Below are 23,235 nucleotides of genomic sequence, written 5' to 3'. Positions count from 1 at the left end.
TGTGAGAAGGTCTACTTAGGCCTAGTTTAAAATAATCATAAATACGTCTTTCAAACATATTCTTGCTGCAGGAACCAAGTCGTCCTTTCCACTTTTCAAAGGTATTCTAAAAATGTTTTAAATTGACCTTAACAAGCAAATGTAATATCCATCTATCCACCCATCTGGAAAACATAAATCTGTTTTCTACAATTCTACAATTCACTTAGCAGAAGCTTTTATCCAAAGCGACGTACATCAGAGAGTAAGTACAACACAAGCAAGGATCTAGAAAAAAGGGAACAATGTCAGTAAGAGCAAACGATCAGCTTTGAGTCTGATTGGACACACAGGTGCTGACAGGAAGTGACCAGAGGCAAAGCACAACATTGAGGGCAGTTCTTGAGAGCTCTAATCAGTATAGAAACCATCTTATAAGTCATCGTTAGCAAACAAAAACAATCGTCACAACCATCATCGTCATCAATGATATCGAGACCATCATCATTAAGTTAGTAGGTATTCATGAAAGAGCTGGGTCTTTAGCTTTTTCTTAAAGGTGCAGAGGGACTCTGCAGATCGAATGGAGTTTGGAAGTTCATTCCACCACCGGGGGGCGACAGAGGAGAAGAGTCTAGTCAGAGACTTAGGACCCTGTTGTGAAGGTTGGATCAGACGCCTTTCATTGGCAGAGCGTAGTGGGCGGGTGGGAGTGTAGACCTGGATGAGAGAGTTAAAGTAAGGAGGAGACGTTTTTGTGGCTGTTTTGTAAGCAAGCAGCAGAGTTTTAAATTTGATGCGAGCTGTAACTGGGAGCCAGTGTAAGGAGATGAACAGCGGAGTGACATGTGCTCTGTTTTATATTCAATATTGTGTTAAACAAAAGGAGAATAATAGAAGATATTTGTAAAAAGTTTTTATTTTTGTACTTAGGATTCAGTTCATCTCTGTGCTGATGAGGACACATTACAGTCTGACAAACCAGTGCATTACAATGAAGACTTCACAGCAGTGTAGAAGGCTGGGGTAGAGCTCAAATATCTCACTTTGTACTTTTTACCCATGCTCACAAGTTATCAACAGATGAGGACCACCTCAAGTGAGCAAAGTGAGACCCTTGACTCCACCCTGGTGCATAAGACTGATGTAGCCCTATTATCTTAAAAAGACTCAGTTACACATTCTGTACATACAATCTATTACATGTGCTTCTTGTCAACAGTGGAGAGTGTGAGCTAAGGGGTATTTAAGAATCAAAAGTGGCCTCCTCTTCTTCTCTCTGAGCTTTTCGGGGCAGAGGCACGGCCTCCTCAATATACAATATAATCTCTTTTAACATATTGTGTAGCTGTGCAACTTCATCAACAAGATAGAGACAGAAACACAGAAGAATAACTTTGTAGGTGTTGACATCGAGCTTTGACAGAGTTCATTGTTTGCTACGTCTTTGTGTTAAATTTTGTAGCTTGTCTACACAACAAACCACATACCAATATATCATATTCTCTACATGGCAACTGCTGGTGAATGGTGACACATATTTCTACAGTGGAAGAAGTTGTACCTCCCTTTTCCTAATTAAAAGTTTGATTCAAAATATACTACAGTAATATCTCATCTAAATCATGTAAAATACGGAAAGCACAGTCATTCAAAAGGCTTGAAACATCACTTTCAATGAAAACAAACTAAAGTAGTGGATACAAACCCTCATCTTCATGTATAATTGCAGTTTTCTGTTCAAAATATAACAATATTTACACATTTGTATCAGCTTTGAAATTGTGAGATGGGCCAGATATTTGTTGTATGTATCAAATGTTAATGTCATCATCCATGATACTCGTAGCACCTGAGCAAAATCATCTTCTGCAACCATTGATCACACAAAAACAACCAATGACAACATCTTTTAAATTACAGGAAAATAGCAAAAACAATTATGTACATTTTTTTTTTTTTAAAGCTTTACATTATTGAGCATTTACTAATATTTACAGTACAATCAGAGTTTGGGGTGTTGAAGGCGCAGCGTTCTTTAACCAGACCTCATCACAAACATTTAACATCCAAGTTGGGACAATTTTTTTTTGTTTGTTGATGGTTATCTTATTTTGAAAGTATAAAAAAATATAAGCATACAGACCGCACCTTCATCTAAATCTCAGGTCAGTGTCTTTAGTCAACATGAAGAGAGTCGGGATGTGCCACGTTATATTGTTAAAATACCAAAACAAAAAGTAAATGGTATAAAATGCTAAAAGGTTCAGTGTTCTTCAAAACTAATCAGCACATAATACGAGAGTCTACTCTATCAAACAGACTACACATTTCAAGTTCACATATTGTGTGTTGCACAAGGGAATATGCCATGTTACACTGTTGCTGTAAAGACATAGAAAGTGTGTGAGGTTGCATACACTGAAAAACCTGAGTTCTTTTTCCTCTAAAGCTTGAGTGCAGATGTTGTAGCTCTGAAGGTTTTTGTTTGTCTGCTGTATGTAATACAGATAAATGCTTCTATGCCAACAGATGCCTGCTAAGTAATGGTTTCTTCATCTTCCTAAACAGCGGGACCTGATGTTATATCTACTGTATACCTGCAAGAAAGAAGCATTCCTAGAAAAAATAGTATTTGCAAATATTCCACATAAAGTAATACTTTGTATAATTAAAAGAGACTGTCCATTAAAGCGCTCTCTTTTTTTGAGACTTCCTTTAAAGCCAGCATGTTGTAGCCTGATGCTAATCAAAGAACAATTTGTAGGTTTGAAAGTATTTGCAAACATTATTTGACCCGTGCCTTTATTGGAAACAGTGAACGGTATCTGTATTTTCCAAGACGTCAGTTTCTTCTTTCATGTCTGTGGGTCTTTTGACGGTTGGTCCATTCGTCCGGCTGTCTGTTGTGCGACCTTGTTAGCTGTGGAAACAGTCGGTCAGAGATCTGCTTGCTGCTGGACACCTCAGTCCATCATGTCCTCCTTCGAGTAGTCCCTGGATTTTCTCTTGAAGAAGCCCATCTGGAGGAGCAGAAAGCTTAGTTACAAAACGAATTATCAAAACAGTTAACTGATGTGAATGATTGTTTTTTTAATAAAAGTTTACTCAATGATACTCTACAATACAATAAAACATCATGTAATACGATACAATAAGGAACAATGAGGTATATGTTACAACACAGTCTGCTACAATATAATAACCAACATGATACATTGTGAATTGATATGATACGGTATAATCAAGCCTGAGTGACGTCACCCAGCTGTTACTGCAGGGGGCTCCGTAAGGCTCATGGGCAGCCGCCGCCATGCTGGAAATGCTGTTTCAGTCAACCTAACGACAGGCTTAGAGCCGAAGCTGAGGCGGGTATTAAACCTCTTGACGAACCGTTACATCGCTCCGACCGGTCAATCCTGTTAGCTACGCGCCTAACTATGGATAACACGTGTTGTTTTCAAATCAAAAGCCAGACACTCGAGGAACTGCAGGATTTTGCTTCTCCTCATTGGCTTCATTTAGTGAAATTTATCTTTGACTCCACAGTAGTTCTAAACATCTAAATACAATAAAAAACGAACAAAAATCCACAAGCAAACAATAGTTTTACATCTGTTGCAAGCTTCTGAAAACATGGAGATTGATACCACTCTCACCACAAACTTTAAGGAATGATTAGCAGCTAGTTAGCTTAGCATCAAGACTTGGGACAGGAAGATACATTAAGCCTCTAAAGTAATTCAAAAAGCAAAATCAATCTGCTAAGAAACACCTCTGATGCCAGCTGATAAATATGTTATATATTTGAAGTATAATTAGATTTTTTTTACAGCAGGTTACTGTATCTATTTTTTTAAATCTATATCTTCGTCTGTTTTTCAATTTAAGTCTTCTAAGATTCCATATTTAAAAAAAAAAACTAATAAAATGTGGCAAGGTATTCAAAGGTCTGAAATTCTCTGCGTTAGAAAATATTACCTTCCAAAGGACAAAGATGACAAGTGCTAAGATCAGCAGTCCAATCAAAATGCTGATGATGATGATCCATATAGGGATTCCTCCTAAAGTCTCCTTCGAAACCTGGATCTTCACCTAATAAGCACACAGATACATGTGATGAATGTTAACATACACAGATACATTCAATACAAAAAAGAACCATAAAACCCCTCAAACTTTATGACTTACACTTCTGCTCCTGTCGCTGCTGCTCAGTTCAAACAGGTCAGCGTCTCTGGCTCCTAACGTGGCGTTCACCAACATATGCAGACTGGAAAACTCGCCCTGTAAGAAGAAACAACTTTCACTTTTACTTCCTCGTCTGTTAGTTTTTCAGTCGTCCTCTCACTTATTTAATTCTTTAATATATTCCCATCTGTGAAAAATCAAATAACACAAGGGGGGGGGGGGCATCTCAATCATGCGTCACCTTAAACCTACCTTGATGAATGTAGGTTTCCACACTCGGAAGGTGACGTTGACCTGTCCATATGTAGCCTCGGGGATAAGGCAGCTAAATGACGCACAGAAGTGGTTTTCACAGCTCTGTAGAGAAAATGAACAAGCATACATTTTTCATGAATTGGGCTCAGAAAAACTGATCTCAATGTGCAGAAGCCTGCTGTACATGAGCCCAACAATTCAAGCTGGGAAAGACAACACATTTTTATTTATATATTTTAAACTTTGGCTTGAAAACATAGAAACGTGACAACACCCACTGATCACTTCAACTACCCCCCCCCCCCCCCCCCCACAGTTCATTTGAATTTAACTCCCATATTAAGTTCTTAAAATAAACTTTTTATGTATTAGTGGCCAAAAATATTTCAGATTATGCAAAGGGAGTAATTTATATCTAAATGTACGTCATGGCTTGACTTTAACTGTTAAGAGAAATTTTGAAGAAGTTGTTTAGTCTGAAGGTTTGCATTCAATTGATAACCTTGAAAATGTCGCTGAATTCAGCCTGGTTTCATGAGTAGTCTGTCTACATAAATCAGCCCACATTGCTTACCAGTATATAAACGCCGAGGCTTTCTTTCTTTGGGTCGGGTTTTATAACAGTCGGGGGAATCTTCAGAGGGTTGATCCAGCTATCTGCATCACATATCACCTGGAGACGGAGAGAGGAAGGTATGCAGGTGGGTCTGTCTGTTCTGATACAACTGCATGTCCACAGCTGTGTGTGTGTGTGTGTGTGTGTGTGTGTGTGCGTGTGTGTGTGTGTGTGTGTGTACCATACCCGTGGGCTGGGGTTGACGTTGGTCAGGTACAGTAAGTGGTTCTGATGAGGAGACAGATGAGGAAACGTCACTGTCAGGTAGAGGGGCGGAGTCTCCATTTCGCCTGACTTGTCCACCTGAAGAGACGTGAGATGGAGAGTGAAACTTTAATCACATCCCATCTGCATACAGCTGTACACTGTATGTCTACATCAAGAAATCATCACATGATATCTGTCAGCAAATGTTACCGTGTAGCTGATGTTGACCTCCTCTCCGATCATCCAGGTTTCATTGATTTTGGCGGGGTACTGTTCCCCTTCTTTGACTAAAATATGTTCATCCACAGGCCGACTAGAAGAGGAATTAAAACAAACATTTGATTAGACTTCACAGTTGTCAATCAGAGATCTATTTTAAAATTATGACCATGGAAACAAATGCTCTCTGTAGCAATCAGGGGTGTGTCTAGCAGAGTGGCTAGGGGTGGCGTAGGCCCCCCTTGAAATCAGATTGGCCCCCCCTGGCCACACGCAAAAATCAGAACTATGATTGGCTAGTTGCTTTAACAGAGGCAAGACTTATTTCAAACTCAACTATTTAGGCTGTATTGCAGACATCACCCATCTGCTATTGGATAGGATAATACTTTATTGATCTCCAGAGGGGAAATTTGGGCGTAGCAGCAGCACAGACAAGTAGAAAAAGGAAAATTAATGGATGTTTTGAAGCCCAACGATGGGAAATCATATCACAACCTAAATTTAATCATGAGTCGTAAAATAGTTGTTCACGTGTATAGTTTTAACCGATAAAGAACTGAGATATTGAGATATTTTTGGACCGGGTTGTCAACATGTGGGCATTTTGAAATACGGCTCCAACCGGAGTTTCCCAGCTGTTTGCGGCCAACCTCAAGTGGACCTGCAGTTTTTTTGCACTTCCGGATTTGCGTCATTTTTTCAACATCCAAGGTTGCTGCGTTGTTGCAACAGAGTTTTGTAGCTTCAGAAAAAAACAGCATCGAGTCAGATAAGTTGCCTCAAATGATGTCACTCGAGTCAACATTGGTAAAGGCTACAAGTTTGAAACTGAAAAAACAAAATCCTGAAGAAAGACTTGTAGCTGCTATTAGCATATGATAGGCTCATCTCAAACTGTCTGCTGTAAGGTTTATATTTGGGTAATGCAGACGTCTACATTTCCTACCATGAAAGTGAAAATGTTTGTATATTGTATCAACTTTTTCTGATGCAATGTGGTTAAATTTTGTTTTAACCTCATCAGCTACTCACACTGAGAAAATGAGTCCGGCTTCATACTTGACAGGGATGGAGATTTGCACTGTGTTGTCATGTAGAGTGGAATCCAGCTCTTCACTGTCGCTGTTGGGCAATATTGAGAAAATGAGGAAAACAGCTTCAAGCTATAAAAAATGACAAATGATCGTGCTAATTCTCTCACCTTGTAGCCGTCACGTTGATCTGAATTACTGCCTGAACATGCTTGGGATTGACCTCAAACTTAACTTTGAAATTTTCCTGTGAATATAAGATCAAATGGCATCTTCACTCAGCAGTAATAACAACAAACAAATACTGTTTGTTCAATGTCGAACTCGCTGAAACTAACCTCTACATTGCTCCCCAAGAAGGGGTATCCAACAGCACACTCCACTTTGGTGTTATTCAGAGAGCACGTCTTCTCTGGCTGGTAAAACAAAATGAAGCAAGCATCATCAAACATCACTTCTATCAACACGAAATAAAAAGACACGGACAGAGGAGTTCTAGAAAGCTCACCTCCACTTTGACATAATTAATGTTTGGTGTGAAGCTGAGGGTCACTTTAGTGTTGTATGCGTTGTCTTTGCTGTTTCTAACGTTGACGTTCACTTCAATTCTGTCTTTGATCGTTTTGATCGTCATCCTGCAGAAGAAAAGGAAACGTGTCTGAATGCACATTTTCTCCCCACAAGGGGGCAGACATTCACTTGAAAGGTTTACTGCTCAGCGTGTCAAACTGCTGCAAGTTGTATGAACCTGACATTCAATAAATGTTACACCTTAAACATCTTTAGAATAAAAAAGCTAGTCTGTCTTACAACAATATGCAACATGCCCACATATATATCTTATATTCAAGCGTTTGAAATTTGAGTCAATGTCGACTTACCTTTTTACACTTGGCTCAGCTTTGAGAGAGAGGTCAGCAATGCACCTCTGATTGCTGCCGCAGTCCACTAAAGGAATCTACAAGAAAGACAGAGAGGGGTTCAATTCCTCTCCAGATAAAAATGGATTCAACTTTGTTCGACTTCCCCATGAATGTTTGAGGAGGGAAAGTTTCTCTTTTATTTTTTATGTTTCTCTTTTATTCTTAGGTCTGAGTTTGATGTGGATACATATGAGTACAATTTTAGGGCATAAAAACATGTTTGTACAGTGCATCCCCCTCATTGACTGCCTTGCATTGTCCCCACTAAAGTAGGGCCTGACGGATTTTTGTGGCTGATACCAATATTAGGGAGGAAAAAGAGAAAAATATTTAATATTTAAATATTTAAATCTTGAACTTTTTGTGGAGAAAATAGAAAGCATGAAGCTATTGCTCCAAGCAGAATATTGTAGTATACATTTACAATATTTCAGGTCCTTTTTCTGAACTACCGAAGGCCCTTTAGAGAAATAATCAGAGCAATGAGGATCTAAATATGCTGCTGCTGTTTATTTGTTTGTTACCACTTGCCGTTCTAAAGGGTGCATTCAGACGACCTTCATTTCCTTTCCCTTTCTCCCCTCGAGTGTCTAAGGGTCACAGTTGTATTCGTTCCCATTCTCGAGGCTCTCCCAGCGGACCGTTTAGATCAACAGTGTTTGTAAACTCTCCCAAGAAAGAGACTAGAATATCATGTGCAGCACAATGTCAGAAGAAAAACTGCAGCTTCCGCTCGATGACCTCCCCTTTCTCAGTGTGTGTGTGTGTGTGTGTGTCCTTCTCTTCCTTTCAATAACAAAAACAGGAGAGGTGGTCACAACGTTTCCTCACGCCTGTGTGGAGGCTCATAAACACATCACATATGATCCTGTGTTTGAAAGAACCAGGAGGTGGGGTTGTTTGTCCTGTGTGCGTTCACACGCTCTGGCTTTTATTGCATTCTTTCTGTTTCGCGTTGAAGCTAGATTCTCATGAAGTATTTCACCTCTTTATCTAGCACTCATTGAAACAATTATCTGGACAGCCTCTTGTTAGAACAACTATGCACGAGGGAGTGTGGGAATACTGTCCTGACTGTCGGTGTTGAAACAACCAATGCAGCCTTTTAGGAAACTCTGAAGGATGGCAGTCAGCTGTTGCAGATGCTAATGTGCTGGAACAGAAGTAGGTTTGGAGCCAGAAAACCTCAAATCCTCCCTGTCTGATTATTGTTTTTTGGCAGTTAAGCGCTGGAAGAGACTATTCTAAGCGTATAGAAGTAGTCTTCTTACTGTCTTATTGATGGACCTGGGGAGGTTTTCATCCAGGACGGGGCCTTGGTCTTCATCAGCGAGTCCAAACTGCAAAGACACCATGAGAGGGTCTCGGAAGTCCAGCCGGGCCTGTCCAGGGGGAAAAAAAACAGGTAGAAAGTGAAAGATGAGGGTGGAGAACAAAGGATGGAGGAGGATTAAGATGGAGGGAAATCAAGCAAAAATACACATCAGTGGTCTAGCAACAAACAAGTGAACTTTCACTTATTTGGACCTCTGCTTAGGAGCATGTGGGCGTGACCAGACTTGTTTTGTTTAAGGCTCCAAATGCGTCCTCTGAAGGATGCACACCCTGCTACTGATGAACTGTTTTGCATGTTGCAAATCGATACAGTGCAAGTACACTGGTGGAACAACAGAGAACCATTTTCATCATTGGAGTCAAACTACTTGCATGACTAAAAATGGTCAAATAAGTAATAATTAAAAAACTGTGTGGGTTTGCGGGGTCTTTCGGTGATTGAAACGTATCAAAAAACAGCTGACATGACAGAAGGGAGTGAATCATACGAGCATGGAAAGGCATACATGTTAGTCTCTCTTGGGCCTTCTCCAAATGTTTATTAAACTTGAGAGAGAGTTCAACATGAGGAACACATGCTGCATCTTTAGTGCATTAGGCTACAATGCAGACTAGCTACACATTGCTTCAGCACACACTAAGAATTCTGCACTTGAAACATCTGCTTCTAGTTCATGCAGCTGCTGTTCGGGTTTGTTCATACTTGGTCCACCTTGTATCCAGGTAATGTAGTTTGGAGGTGATCTCTGTGTGTCCCGTATGAATTCATCTGACCTTTCAAAACCTCTGCCCTGGACTTTGTGGGAAGTTTCTGCCCAAACTGGTGCATTATTTAGAACAGAGCAGGTATTCATGCACAGCAACAGCAGCTGTTTTCACTGATTAGTTCCCCTCCAGCTCTCACCCAGGGGCAGCTAATCAGAGAAATCCATTGCTGCAGTAAACCGGGAAGTGTTGTACACATGTCTTTAAATGTCACATTGCTGGAGAAACCTCTTGGTTTGTTAAAGCAGTGAGTGTAGCTTTAAAGCACAAATGTATTATAGTTGATGGACAGCCTGTTACATGCTCGTTTGGCCACTTGTTGTAATATCCCTTGTCCCCAATTGTTTTTTTTTTTGTCATATTCTCCAAACACCTAATTCACTCTCATTCTCTTTATGCATTTTCTTTTTCTCTCCAAATCTCGGAGTGTCTGCAGATAATTTATCACAGCGAGCAGCACTGGGCTGAACTCGGCATGCTTTGATCAGAACGGGTCTGTTTCATGTTAGAAATGATGTCTTCCTGCTCTGCAGAACACTGCTCACAGCTTTGTCCTGTCTCCTGTCTGACTCCAGACACTGTTTACACCCCCCAACAAGTCCTCAGTACAACGTTTTATGAATGAAGGTCACAGATTTCAAAGAGATCTAGTTAATCTGAACACTGTGCCTTGTGGATATGTGGTTAAAAATGTAGATTTGGGTTGAATTGTCACAGGTACGAAAGCATAACTAACCCCATGTGTATGTCATAAACATCAGAATACTTGCCGACATCATGAAGGTTTCTTGCACACATTTTTTCTCTCTGTCTTTGATGGTGAATCTCCTGGTGATCCTTCGATCACTTTTATCGTCAGTGTTGATAAATGAAGCCCGAGCTTTCGCACGCAGAGCATCCAGAGTCAGATCATAGCGGATTTCTGCAAGACACAACAGATAACAAAATCTGTAGTTTAAAAAAAAACATCTGCGACAGTGTGGAGGAAGGGGGAAAAAAGCTTAATCTTGGAGGAGGATTTGCTCACCTGCTGCAGATTTTGAGTCTTGCTGGTCTGATTTGATGCTGTACGTGAAACACACCTCAGTTTTCACGCACACAGATTTGCGTCCTCCGTGTTCGCACTGAAACTGCGCCTGCTGCAGGTTGATTTTGACAGGGTCAAAGGTCATGTTGGCATGGAGCTCTGCAACATCTCTGGACCTGGTAAAAAAAAAAAGAAACAAACACTGCTAATTTGTGCAATATGTGACTTTGTGTTTTGAACAAGATATGGATGCATCTGAAGCATGTAACTTGGCCTCAACTCTTTCTATTCAAAAACACCAGCCAGCCTGCTGCCAAATCCTGTTTAAACTCTAAGCCACTTGGGAGTTGGAGTTTTCACACAGCTTAGCTGAGCCTCTGCCAATAGAAACTGTGGGAGAAGGTCTGCCTGGGAAGTTAAATCATTCTGTGTGCTGATGTTTCAAAACTTTGTGGGTTGAAGCTTGTAGGCCGCTATCCAACAGTGAGGTACAGATCCAGAGGTTTAAACAGAGAGATCATTAGGAAGCTGTTGGTCTCCAGCCTACAAGCCCAGTGGGACTTAAACAGCTGTCTAAACCCGAGAAACACAATGCCAAAACGGACATGTAGGACGATGTCTGCAGGATACGGGGCACTGCTGCTTATAACGTTGAAGTAGAAAGTGTAGTTTATGGGGCGCTGGTGGCGCAGTGGTTGGTGTGCGCGCCCCATGTATGGAGGCTATAGCCTTCCAAGCGGGCGGCCCGAGTCCGACCTGTGGCTCCTTTCCCGCATGTCATTCCCCACTCTCTCTCCCTGATTTCCGACTCTATCCACTGTCGTATCCCTCCATAAAAAGGCCCCAAAAAGCCCAAAAAATAAATCTTTAAAAAAAAGAAAGTGTAGTTTATGAGTGAATTTTTATGAGGTCAGATGGTCCCTGTCTCACCAGAATAGTGAAGCCCCGCCCAGACCTCCAATGGTAACATCAGTGATGCCATCTCCATTAAGATCCATGACTCCGTGTATGGACTGACCGAAGAATTTCACCTTCACACCATCACCTCCTGCAGGGATGCGCTGGAGAAACAAGACAGAACCAAGAGAGCACACTTAAATAAAGGTAGAGGAATTTGTATTTTACTTGGGTATTCAAATATTGACCCAAATAGGGTGGCACGAGAACTTGGCTTACCTGTACGTATTTCTCTTTCAGTGACGTCTTCTCTCCGTGGTAGATGTAGACGGCCCCTCGGTGGTCGTTCTCAAGAGGCGCCCCGATGGCCACGTCATTGAACCCGTCAAGGTTGAGATCTGTTACGGCTGCGATGGCTGTGCCAAACCGGGCACCACATGGCTCGTTTTTATTAGAGCAGCTAGCTGAACGAGACGTACAACAGGACTGATTGACGGGCTTTAGAGTGAACTCGTGCTCAAACTGGCCGACCTGGTGAAGGAGCATTCAGAAAAACAGAGACACAAAGGAGATTGCAACCGCTGTGAGAACTTCTGTGGAAAAACTTCTGCAGGCTGTCTCTTTTAAAGACACACAATGTGATTTTCAATCTTCCATACCTGGTTGAGTTTGTAGACGTAGACCTGACCCTGCTCATCTCTTTCTTTGCCCATGAACATTGGAGCGCCAACCAAAAGGAGATCTGTGTTGGAGTCTCCATCCACGTCAACAGTCTGCAGAACGCTGCCAAAGTAGGAACCAATCTGCACAGAGGAACCAGAAATCATGTGAGTTTTAACCCTGTCAGAAATTCATTTTTTTTTTATCTGCTTCTGACCTCTATGCACTCATTTTGAGCAACGTCATTTCAGAGATACTAACCCTTTCTCTTGATGCAGCTAAGCTAAGTGTTTTCACAGCAGGAACTTTAGCCAAGTACTAGGGAATTTTGTAAGCACATTTCCCCATGCATGGAGCTGTGTCTGAATTAAGCCCCGGGAACTTTATTTTGCCCCCTATTCTGCCAAGAAACATTTGAAACTATTTGTCCTTAAGTACCATGTTTTGTCATTTTTGGTGTTTGAGGCAAAGGCAGACTGTGACCGCTTCACTTCAAAAACTGCAGTTCCTTGAGTGTCCACTTGAGGCTAGCTGCAGAAGTCAATAAATCCCCATATGGTATTTTTAAAGCAGGCAAACATGTTTACAGCCTGATTCAATCAACAAATTTGGTATCAATAACTTATTTCTTTCATGGGGTGATTTTTTTTTAGAACTCAACCTTTCAGAGCGTGGCTGAGTTGGTGGATGGTGGATCAATCTCTTTGCTTATTGTTTTAGCATTTCCAACATGGCGACTGCCTTCTCTGGGCTTCAAAACACCTCTCCAGAAACCAATGGGTGAGGTCAATGAAACTACGTCCATGTTGTATACAGTCTATGGTGTAAACTCTGTAAAATGTTAAACTGTAAAACAGTTGTGGATGTCAAGAAGTCATCAGACTAATGTATATTATCTTCTCTGGTCTTAAGACCTCTGGGAAAATTCTGACAAACAATGTGTTGAAAGAATATTTTAGCTCCTTAAAAAGTAGCTTGAAAAAGCTCTACTAAAAAGTCCAGGTGGTTTCGTTGGAAACGTGTCTTTATCTTATCTTACATCAGAAAGTTGGACATTAGACCATGAGTTATCGTCACACAAGAGTGGAAACCTGTAGTGTCATCTCTCTGCACAAATACATACTGTAGAGGAAACAGACACTGTCTCACCTGTTCTCCTTTCAGTATCTGTGAGACGACAACATTGTTGTTTTTATTCAGTCGGTAGATAACGACGCGGCCTGTGTGGTTGTACCGAGGTGCACCTGAGATGTAGAGCACTCCATCCGGGGTGGAGGCTGACTGGACATCATAGCCTGTAGTGAAAACATACTGGATTCAATACATACATACATACTTAAACATGATCAGGAATGTGTCACACAATATATGAACATAACAATGCCATGAGACAAACACACTCTGACACTCTCTTGTTTACATCTCACTGTGTCAAGGAAACTATAAAACACTGCCACAGGAAAAAAACACAAATGTTCATACACACACACTTACACAGAGGCTATCTATGCAGTAAGACCTTTATGTACGAGCATGTGCCAACAGCTGAGTTTACGTTACGCGAGCCTGGAACTACCAGTCCTCTTACTTATGACATGTTGATTAAATAACTTCATATTAAGATGCTGCGGTTGCTCTGCGGGCCATAAAAGGCAGCGGGACGGAGAGAAGAGTCCGCATTTATTATTTATGTGACAGAGAGAAAGAGACAAGAGAGGCATCTGCTGTCAGAGTCAGACAAATACATGACTTACTCCTCCATCCAAGAGACTCAATATTTATTCTGCAGCTGTAAAATGTCAATAAATCTCTTGAGACATCAAAATGATCTCTATTTAACACAAACACACACTAGGCTCAGATACAGTTTTAAATGTAAATGTAAAATCCGCTTAAAGTGTCTTTCAGTTGTGTCTTATTCATCTCACCAATACATGTCATTTTTGTATTAGCGATGAAAGCTGCAGAAAACTAAAAGAAAAGGCTAAAAAAGCTGGGGCGGGGGTTGTCTATTTCAGATGTTTAATGCCTCAATACACATTTATTGGCTACCTTAAACATATGCATGTATCACAATAGCTACATACAATTTCCTTGTTTTAATGTCCAACAGCAACGTTAAACGCTGCGCCATATCTTTAAAAGAGTTCTCCTGAAAACCTCTGTTTGAATGTAAAGTATAAAAAGGGACCAGGATCTGTATATATCCACTTGTTATATACTTTTTTATATAAGATTCGTATACTACATCCATACTCCACACAGGATCCCATCACTCAATTAATAAACAGCATGAGTGAGAACGTTTTGGATCTGACGAGATCTGATCTCAACTCACCGAGGTATCCGGCGAGTCCTTCGTACCCCGCCTCAGTCTCTGCATCGTAGAAATCTAAGTTCCCTGGGACGATTGTTCTCTCAGCAGTTTGCATCACCACTGTCCCATTCCAGTCATACGCTCCCACTGCTCCCAGTAACACTCCGTCCTACAGGTGACAACATGGACGTTGGATAAGACATTAGATATATAAAAGACGATTCATTTCTTTATTATTAGTTAGTGATTTTACTTGTAATGTTGTCTGGAGACCGTGTTGGAAGAAGTATTAGGAGCCTTCACTCAAGCAAAAGTAGTTATAAACCCAAAGCTCTTCATTTTAAGTTAAAATATTGCTCAAGAGGTTTTTACTCAAGTAAAAGTACAGAGACATGTACTTAGAGTGTTTGTGTTAAGGGTTTATAAGTTTTAAAAATTGTGATTATTTCCCATAATTATAAATGTTGTTAAATGTTATAACTGTTGATTCACATGAAAGAAGCCAACAGTTTAGATTTTTTTTGTATTGTTGAGTGAATATCACTTTGAATAATGTGTTTCCTTTTGGGTGGATTCTTCTACAGACATTATATTGTAGAGGTTGGACATACTGTACGTTTGTGTCTAAAATCTGAACTTGCTCTAAAAAGGAGGTGAAAAAAAAGGTTCAATATTTTTCCTTTCACGTGAAGCGGAGACGAGGTATAAAGCAAAGCAAAATGTAAACACTGATTAAAACAGGAAGTTGGATTTACTGTAAATATAGTGCTGAAGTAAACATATTTTATTTTAAATACAACTAGTACTGAAAGATTTTGTCAATTAATCGATCACATTGAAAGCTAATGTAAAACTATTTAATTAACCAATCAATCAAAGTGAAATTTAAACTTTCAAGTTATAAAAACAAATAGGGACATTTTTCAGTTCTTTGTTGACAGAAAACTGAGAAATAGGAGAGAAAAATCCACAGATGAACAGTTTATTAAATAATTATGTGCGGCTGTAAGTTTTACAACACAACAGATGAAGACCAATAAAAAGATATCTAAATCAATCTTTTTTAAATGGGAGGAAACAGCGTTATCTAACAGGAAGGGGAGGGGGTCACAGGACATTCTGTGTGTAATTATTCTCAATGCATCAGCAGGCTCGTTCCCTCCGCTGACCGTTAAGACAAGGCCTCACGTGTTGAGCGCACAGGGGAAGAACTCTTTTCATTTGTGTCTGGTTTTATGAAGTTGAATGAGCCACCGCATCCGCAGAGACAGTGTACACAGTGATGGAAGAGGCGATAAACGTGAGTCAGGAGCAGGAAGAGAGGCGTAAGAGGGGCGCTTGTTTGTTCTAAAACAGATATAGGAAATACCTAATGAATGAACACAAGGGGCAAACGCAAGAATGTTATTTTTACCCCAGTGAACAAACATCTGATTCAACGTGCGTCGCTGGCTCTTGGACGTGCCCCTTGTTTGGCTTTGGGTCTCTATCTCTGTCTGTCTGTACACACTCTCATGCAATCAGACCAGACACGATCAGTCTGAATTCTGCAGCCAAGGGGACAGAGAGAGTCTGTGTGTGTCTGAAAACGTCTGCTGACCGAGGTGAATCACCAACGGCTTGAAGATGCACCAGAGATTACACTGTGGCATTGTGTCTCGATGAGTTCATTAGCTGAGTAAACATTTTCACGCACAAGGAGTAAACTATTTATGTTCAGCTAAATGCCTACAGACATGTGAACCTTGATGTGATCTAAAGATATAAAAGACTTATCTCGACTCTTCCTGGTTTAGTGATTTAACAGTAAGTCAAGGGCTTTTGCAATAATGAGATTTATGTATTCCTGTGATGTAAATATGTTTATATAAATTATATAAGGCAGACTTACTTTGGTAGGATGGGCACTAAATCCAGCTTGAGACATCTCCATCTCAAAGGAAGAGGTGAAATTGCCGGTTGTAGCTAAGGAAGGTAAAGATTCCTTTTTTTAGTTTTTTTATACACATAAAAACACACAAAATCAAACTTCTTCAGTAATGTCACATTTCTAGTTAAAATACTTTCTTTCTTTAAGGAAATTATGTGATTTATTAACCTTTCTGGTTCAATTAAAAGACACGTATGCATGTGTACAGGAAATAAGAGGCTACTGTCGCCTGTTAGCTTAGCCTAGCATAAAGGAGTAGCAGGGGAAAAGTTAGCATGGCTTTGTCTAAATGTAACAAACTACATTTACTAGCGATTTTAAAGCTCTTCTTTCAACATTTTTTTTATTGTTTATCTGTACAAAAACAAACTGAGATGTGAAATCAAAACCGGTTAATGGATGGTTTGTGCTGCCAGCTAGCTGTTTCCCCATTTCCTGTTGTTATGCTCAGCTAAGCTAATCAGCTCTTCAACAAGGTTTATTTTAAAATGAAAAATGGTAAATGGACTTGTATAGCACTTTTCTAGTCTTCTGACTACTCAAAGCGCTTTTACACCGCATGTCATACCGAGCCATTCACCCATAGAAAGTGTATACGCTTCTTAGCCAAGCACGAGGTGAAAAACTTAGGTAGGTAAAAGTGTTCTTTCAGGGATACCTTCCAATGCGAAAATCCTGCTTCCCAGAGCATCCACAATGGTCAACAGCGCCACCTCGTCGGACACGTTGAAGAAGTGGTCCTGCAGTGGTTTACTAGAGATGGACTCGATCTGCTTGATGAACTTCTGCACATCTTGTGAACTTTTGTTCTGACGATTGTAGTCTCCCAAAACCTGAGAAAAGGATCACTATTTTAACAGCTGTTCAGTAAACATCCTCTTGATTTAATGTTAATGAAGTTTATAATCTTGTTACTAAATTATCAAACTCCAGTTGATCTACTGGTTGGCTGATATATTAATAAAAACGACACAGTCAACAGAGACAGTAAAATACCCTCTTCATGAATAATGAGTTGGAATTTTTTGGTGGGAGGTGTCAGCGTGAGTTGTAAATAAAAAACTTAAGCTTTCTCTCAGAGCAAAGGAGAAAAGCAATATTTTAGGAAATCTGTAAATACAATAGAATTGTAGTTTCCACTCACAGCAATGCCAAACCTCTCGATGCCATCTGCCTCACATTCTTTCATGACCCTGTCGAGTTCATGAGAATCATGTGCATCTCCGTCAGTCACAACCACCATGACTTTCTTTACCCCAGGACGTGCTCCACGCTCCAGTGTGAAGGCCTCCCTCCTGGTTGCAAGAAAAAATTGGTCATAGAACAAAACTTCTTAAACCTGGCCTTAATATGTCTTAAACTGTAGTTTTACCCAAAGCTCTAAATAAGACAAAGACTATAAAAAGAGAAATCAGTGTAAGTACCTGGCTGTTTCAATGGCCAGTAAGGTCATGGTCTTGTAGCCAGTCTGCTGAGGAAGTTCTTCAACGAATTCCAGCAGATCAGGAGTTTTGTCAAACTGGCTCAGGTTGACACGGTGAGTCACATTCTCACCATAAGCCACTATGCCCACCTAGAAGTCACACAAACACACATTTTTCCTGTAAAACATTTATTTTTCCTTTTCTCTCCGATTAGGTTTCTTCTGTTCTCTGCGTCTCCTCCTAGACGGTCTGCTGAGGATGTGGTTGGGTTTGTTGGGGTTGAAGTGACACAATGTTCTTTATACAGAAGGAAGAGGACTATAGCAGCCATGGAAGATGTGACTTTACAACCACGTGGCTCTACTGTAAGAAGACTTTCCAGTGTTTCCCTCTGGAAAACTCCACAAGCACCACGCCAGATCGATGTAACCATAATAAAAACTAACCACCAACTGGAGGAGCGATCCAAGACATGTGGACAGAAATAAACTCAAGGTAGAACTCACTAAGGCAAAGGCTAAAATTATTTTAAAGACTAAAACGGATACGCCTCATAAAGTCTGCTTTATGAAAGACATCTAACAGTTATTCGCCAGGCTGGCACAATGGCATTAAATATAAACGATATGAACAATTTAGTTGGCAGTGATTCAATGACCCCATTCATCCTTGTTCTTAGTCAGTCAAATCTTATTTAACTGAATACACAATGTATTTATACATTTATAGAAACAAGAGTTATTTCTACACAGGAATCAACATTATGAATAAGGATTGAAGAACGCTCTCAAGAACTGCCGTCAATGTTGTGCTTTGCCTCTGGTCACTTCCTGTCAGCACCTGTGTGTCCAATCGGACTCAAAGCTGATCGTTTGCTCTTACTGACATTGTTCCCTTTTTCTAGATCCTTGCTTGTGTTGTACTTACTCTCTGATGTACGTCGCTTTGGATAAAAGCGTCTGCTAAGTGAATTGTAGAATTGTAGTGAATTGTTGAATCATTACAAAAAATGCTTGTGCCACTGACCTGGGACAGTTTTGGCCCAATCTCAATTTTTTCAAGGAAACGAAGCAGAAATTGGGTGATACTAGGCCAGGGGAAGATGCTGTTAGATCCATCCAGAACAATCACGATGTCCATCTCCTTCCCACACTCTGGAACAAAACAAGGAATTACAACATGGTACATTTTGACTTTTAATTTCCATGCATGCAGTTACAGGTATGCCGACAGGTGCTTATTCTAAAATCAATATACATTTTGATGTCCACATCTTTAAAAACTTTTTTCAAAGAAGGATGACTGTTCCTCTTAATAATGTTGATTTCGTTACAGTACACAGTAAAGCATGTGTCTTGACTGCAAAAAAAAACAAACCCTAAAGGCTTCCCAATTTCTTGTAATCTGTCAGCTCTTATCGATTTACTTTAAAACTTAATACTTTTAAATTAATCCTGTAGTTGAGATTTTCATGATATTGATACCAGTATCCGAAACGCCTGCGATTAAACCTAAAATGCAGTGAAGGGTACTGGTGGGTTATTTTTAAGTCACCCAAAATCAGCTTCTTTAGCTAAAAGATAGCCTTATGCATTATGTGTACGCTTAAGTGTTGTTGTTTTTTTTGTTAGTTTAGATGTTCCCAACTGCCAAGAAAAACACAAATAAAGTTATTTCATGTAAAAAAAATAAATTAACGTGTCTCCAACACTCTTTGGCCTAAACAGGACTTCAGGAGGAGTTGTTAACTTATCGGCTGTTAGCTTGGGACCGTTAGCCAATCGGCTGATAACCTGAGCGGCCGTTAGCTGAGCGGCCGTTAGCTGAGCGGCCGTTAGCTGTGCGACAGCTTATGTTATCTGAACAGCTGCTAATGTTAGCTGAGCGGCTTAGCTCCTATTGTTGTTAGGCGGGTAGCTTGTAATTGTTTTGAGGTAAGGTTACCTGCAGTATAATGAGCTAAGTTACTTAAAATTATATGAATTATGATTCATTGCATAAATACAGTTTTATAAGAATCTGTTAGTAAATAATTCATATTTATCTGTTTTTAACTCACTAGGTTTCTGCCATGTTAAAGTAAAAAAAATGTGTATTTGGAAGTCATTAATAGTGTGTGAATTTTCTTTTTTTTCTAAGTAATTTTAACATGTTGATGTGTTTGTGTTTGGTCAATGAAAGGCAGAGCAAGTTTTCCTAAAGGAACCAAAGCTGAACAGATAATGACTGCAGCCTGTTTACTCTCAGGCTGTCCTGGGAAACAGAGTGCAGGACCAGTAAACCGTCTCCTAACTTGGGCATACAACACAGTGGAAGGGCTGGGCTGGGCTGGGCCAGGGAGGAATGAGGGTCGCAGACAAGTTTACATTAAGAAGAATGCTCTAATCTCTTTCTTAACTGAGGGAGGGTGTGTTTGATGTCAAGATCTTGGGTGGCTCTACTGAGAGGAGGGGATTATGATCTCTTATCCTGACAGGCAATTTGTGTAGATGCCGTCACATCCTGTGTGTTGTGTTGTCAGGCTGCGTACCTTGCACCGCCGGAGCCACAGAGTTGAGGATCTGGAAGGAAGAGCTGACATTCGCACAAACTCCTGAGATGTACTGCTGCTGCCCGCACATGTAGCCATACTGAGGACCACAGGCCTACGGAGACAAGACACACACACACACACACCAAACACATGTAAATAGACTGGGACTAGTTGCTAAAGAAAGAGTCAAGCAGAAAGGCTGTGACTGGTTAGCTTTCCACCAGTATGACATCATGGGTAAGAGGAGGTTCAGAGCTACTGAAAGGAAAGAACTACTCAAACTGGGATAAAGCAGATATTAATAAAAGCCACCACAGAGCCCTTCTGACCGTACTTCTCCAGAGAAAAAGAGAGGAGAGGGAACCTTGGGAATTCAGCTTGGAAGGATGAAAGACTTTCAAATTATCTATAATATCTGGAAAACATCTTTCAATCTTTCATGCATTTATCTCTGTATTTTCTGCAAGCTCCACAAACTCAGTGCATTCCTTACATTCAGTGAGAGCTAATACTTGATAAAGCTGTACAAGAACAACACTAATCTTTGCCTGTTAGCTATCTTAGCGTAAACCCTTTTGTCTGCTTGCCTGTTCTGTTGAATTTTATAGATTTTTTTTATCCTCATGCCTGTGCTTGATTGGCTGTGGCTCAGTTGGTAGAGTAGTCATCTCTCAATCAGAACGTGGAGAGTTCAATCCCCAGCTCCAGCAACATGTCCGATGAGCAAAACACTTTGAATGTTTATGAATGTGATAACTTCTCACGGTCTCCCTATAGCAACCACTTCCATCAGTGTGTGAATGGGTAGGTTTGACATGCGGTGTAAAAAGCACTTTGAGTAGTCAGAACACTAGAAAAGCGCTATTGAAGTCCATTTACCATCGCAAATGCCGTTCACGCTGCCATGTTTTTGCCAACTTATTTATTTAATTTTTATTTAAATAATTGTACTTATTCAACCTCAATCAAAGTCGTGATTTTTTTAGCTGTTGTTTAGTTTTGGGGTAAAGTAATAACATAATGTTTCCTTAACTCTGATGGGTTTTGCATTACAGGCGTGTTATTGAAGAGTTTTTGGGCTGGCTCCAGTTTCACTAACAGCTTTAACAGATTTATCCTCACAGTTAAACTTCGGACTATATTTACTTGTGCCAATCATCAAGTTGTATAAATATCTACATATTGACCACTAGGGTCTCTTATTTCTACCACAATCATTCATGTAAAATCGTGTTAAAACAACATTTTACAGGAGGTCATAAACCTATTAGGTTTCACCATCTCCTTCATACATTTCATTGCATTCATATAGTTGATTCGCAGTATCCTGTTACATTCCCAGGACATGGAACTGAACTGGGAAACATGGAGGGTCAAGCCCACTCTTCCCACACGGTGCAAAGGTCTAGTGAGAGTATATTTATGTCCCGTTCCGCTCAGAAAAGTATGCAAAGTTCTACTTTTGTGAATGGTATGGGAAATATTCTACTTTTATATAGAGCAACTTTCAACTTACCAGAAATCCTCCATTGGGATTGGTCACCAGTGTCGTTCCCATGGTCATGTTCTCCTTGACTTCATGCAAATTGGGAATTGTTGTGTTTTCTTAGAAAAAATAAAAAGGAATAAACAGAGTGAGACAACAAAGAGAGCAGCACAGAGGAAGAACAGCTGGACAAATTCCTCTTCTGTATTTTCCCATAAGACGACAGCCGCTCACCCTACTTCCGTACTTCTGTCCCAAGAAGATTTAATGACAACTTACATAAAGGTTTCTTTAGTTTAACAGATTGTTCCTATGTGTGTACATTTTGGCAATCAATAAAACATGCAAAGTATCAAAATGTGTTGTCGATGAACATCCTAGATGCAGTGAGGAAGAAAGAGCGAACACAAAACATTAAGCAATCATAACATGTGGCTAAAATTAGCTTCAACTGTTGCTTCAACTTTGGGAATGTTTTGGATCTGCTCTGCTTTTTCTTGCCAAGGGACCCACATATTTCTCACAAACTCATTCACATGTCATTTCAATTTTGAATTGTGCTCTTTACTTATCCTCGAGGGGGCACTTTGAAATTGAACCATTTCTGATTCTCATTAAAAGCAAGTTATGTCTCTGGCATGTATACTCCCCTTCAATCAGACATATGCACCAGAACTGTTAGTGGTTAGTACTGTGATGTGATGACATTTAATAACCTAAGTTGAATTCTATCCCTCATCTCGGAGAATATGAAATTCTGCTTTCTCCTTATATCCCATACATTCAGAAGAGGAAACACAGAGCCAAAACGTTTAGGTATTACATCACATTAAGTTCCTTTTAATAAGCATGTGTTAATAAGTAAACTGGCTTATATAAGCTGAATGGGAAGCTTTTAAAATTATTAACAGGAATTTATATAAAAAATATTGAGAATAGCATCTGCTAACAACACTGTAAATAATGGCATTAGTAAACCCTTGAGAAGATTTTGGTGCAGTGGTTCTCAACTGGTTTAGCCTCAGGACTTTTGACCCAAATTTCTGAAATTTTTCAACCAGTCAGATTCATTTATTGAAAGATGATGCCATTTGGACCTCAAGACGTTTCAAAACGATTGATAGAACAAATATACCGAACAAGAAAAAATGTTTAAAAAAGAGCTTCATGTACTTTTCGACACCATTTTCTTCCAGGCACACATTCGTGATCCACTGAGAACGGCTCTGCGACCCACTTTTGGGCCCCGACCCACCAGTTGAAAACCACTGGTTTAGTGTATTAATATGCATAGTAATGTTTGCTTTTTCTCAACAAAACAACAAAGTCTTAGTTAATCAATTATACATAAGGTAAGGTAGTTTAGCTCAAGTGTGTATGTGATGTTATTATTTGCAATTGTTAAGACAATCAAAAGACTTTTATCAAAAAAGTCTA

At 40.0% G+C, this 23,235-nt stretch overlaps 1 protein-coding gene across 2 annotated transcripts in view; it reads right to left on the bottom strand.

Annotated features, from left to right (window-relative positions):
• Nucleotides 1–880: 880 nt before the first annotated feature.
• itga1 (integrin, alpha 1) overlaps nt 881–23,235 on the bottom strand; it is a 52,776-nt gene continuing 30,421 nt past the window's right edge. The window contains exons 4-31 of one of the 2 annotated variants that reach the window (XM_061060823.1): nt 21,829–21,917; nt 20,310–20,424; nt 18,806–18,933; nt 17,780–17,928; nt 17,500–17,650; nt 17,014–17,188; nt 16,317–16,390; nt 14,447–14,594; nt 13,258–13,403; nt 12,108–12,251; nt 11,728–11,979; nt 11,482–11,612; nt 10,552–10,727; nt 10,295–10,446; nt 8,696–8,806; nt 7,383–7,459; nt 7,010–7,136; nt 6,840–6,917; nt 6,672–6,748; nt 6,503–6,592; nt 5,459–5,561; nt 5,228–5,344; nt 5,000–5,098; nt 4,423–4,527; nt 4,171–4,266; nt 3,961–4,074; nt 2,915–3,002; nt 881–2,823 (exon numbers count right to left, since the gene is read on the bottom strand). In XM_061060823.1, the coding sequence (XP_060916806.1) occupies nt 2,946–3,002; nt 3,961–4,074; nt 4,171–4,266; nt 4,423–4,527; nt 5,000–5,098; nt 5,228–5,344; nt 5,459–5,561; nt 6,503–6,592; nt 6,672–6,748; nt 6,840–6,917; nt 7,010–7,136; nt 7,383–7,459; nt 8,696–8,806; nt 10,295–10,446; nt 10,552–10,727; nt 11,482–11,612; nt 11,728–11,979; nt 12,108–12,251; nt 13,258–13,403; nt 14,447–14,594; nt 16,317–16,390; nt 17,014–17,188; nt 17,500–17,650; nt 17,780–17,928; nt 18,806–18,933; nt 20,310–20,424; nt 21,829–21,917 (3,281 nt within the window). In that variant the 3' untranslated portion in view covers nt 881–2,823; nt 2,915–2,945. Of the gene's footprint in view, nt 3,003–3,960; nt 4,075–4,170; nt 4,267–4,422; nt 4,528–4,999; nt 5,099–5,227; nt 5,345–5,458; nt 5,562–6,502; nt 6,593–6,671; nt 6,749–6,839; nt 6,918–7,009; nt 7,137–7,382; nt 7,460–8,695; nt 8,807–10,294; nt 10,447–10,551; nt 10,728–11,481; nt 11,613–11,727; nt 11,980–12,107; nt 12,252–13,257; nt 13,404–14,446; nt 14,595–16,316; nt 16,391–17,013; nt 17,189–17,499; nt 17,651–17,779; nt 17,929–18,805; nt 18,934–20,309; nt 20,425–21,828; nt 21,918–23,235 lie in introns of both variants that reach the window. The other variant, XM_061060822.1, reaches the window with a different exon arrangement.

This window comes from Labrus mixtus, chromosome 17 (genome assembly GCF_963584025.1).
Source record: "Labrus mixtus chromosome 17, fLabMix1.1, whole genome shotgun sequence".
Classification (NCBI taxonomy): Eukaryota; Metazoa; Chordata; class Actinopteri; order Labriformes; family Labridae; genus Labrus; species Labrus mixtus.
The sequence above is the reverse complement of the archived record's forward strand: the minus strand, read 5'-3'. Positions and strand labels throughout refer to the sequence as shown.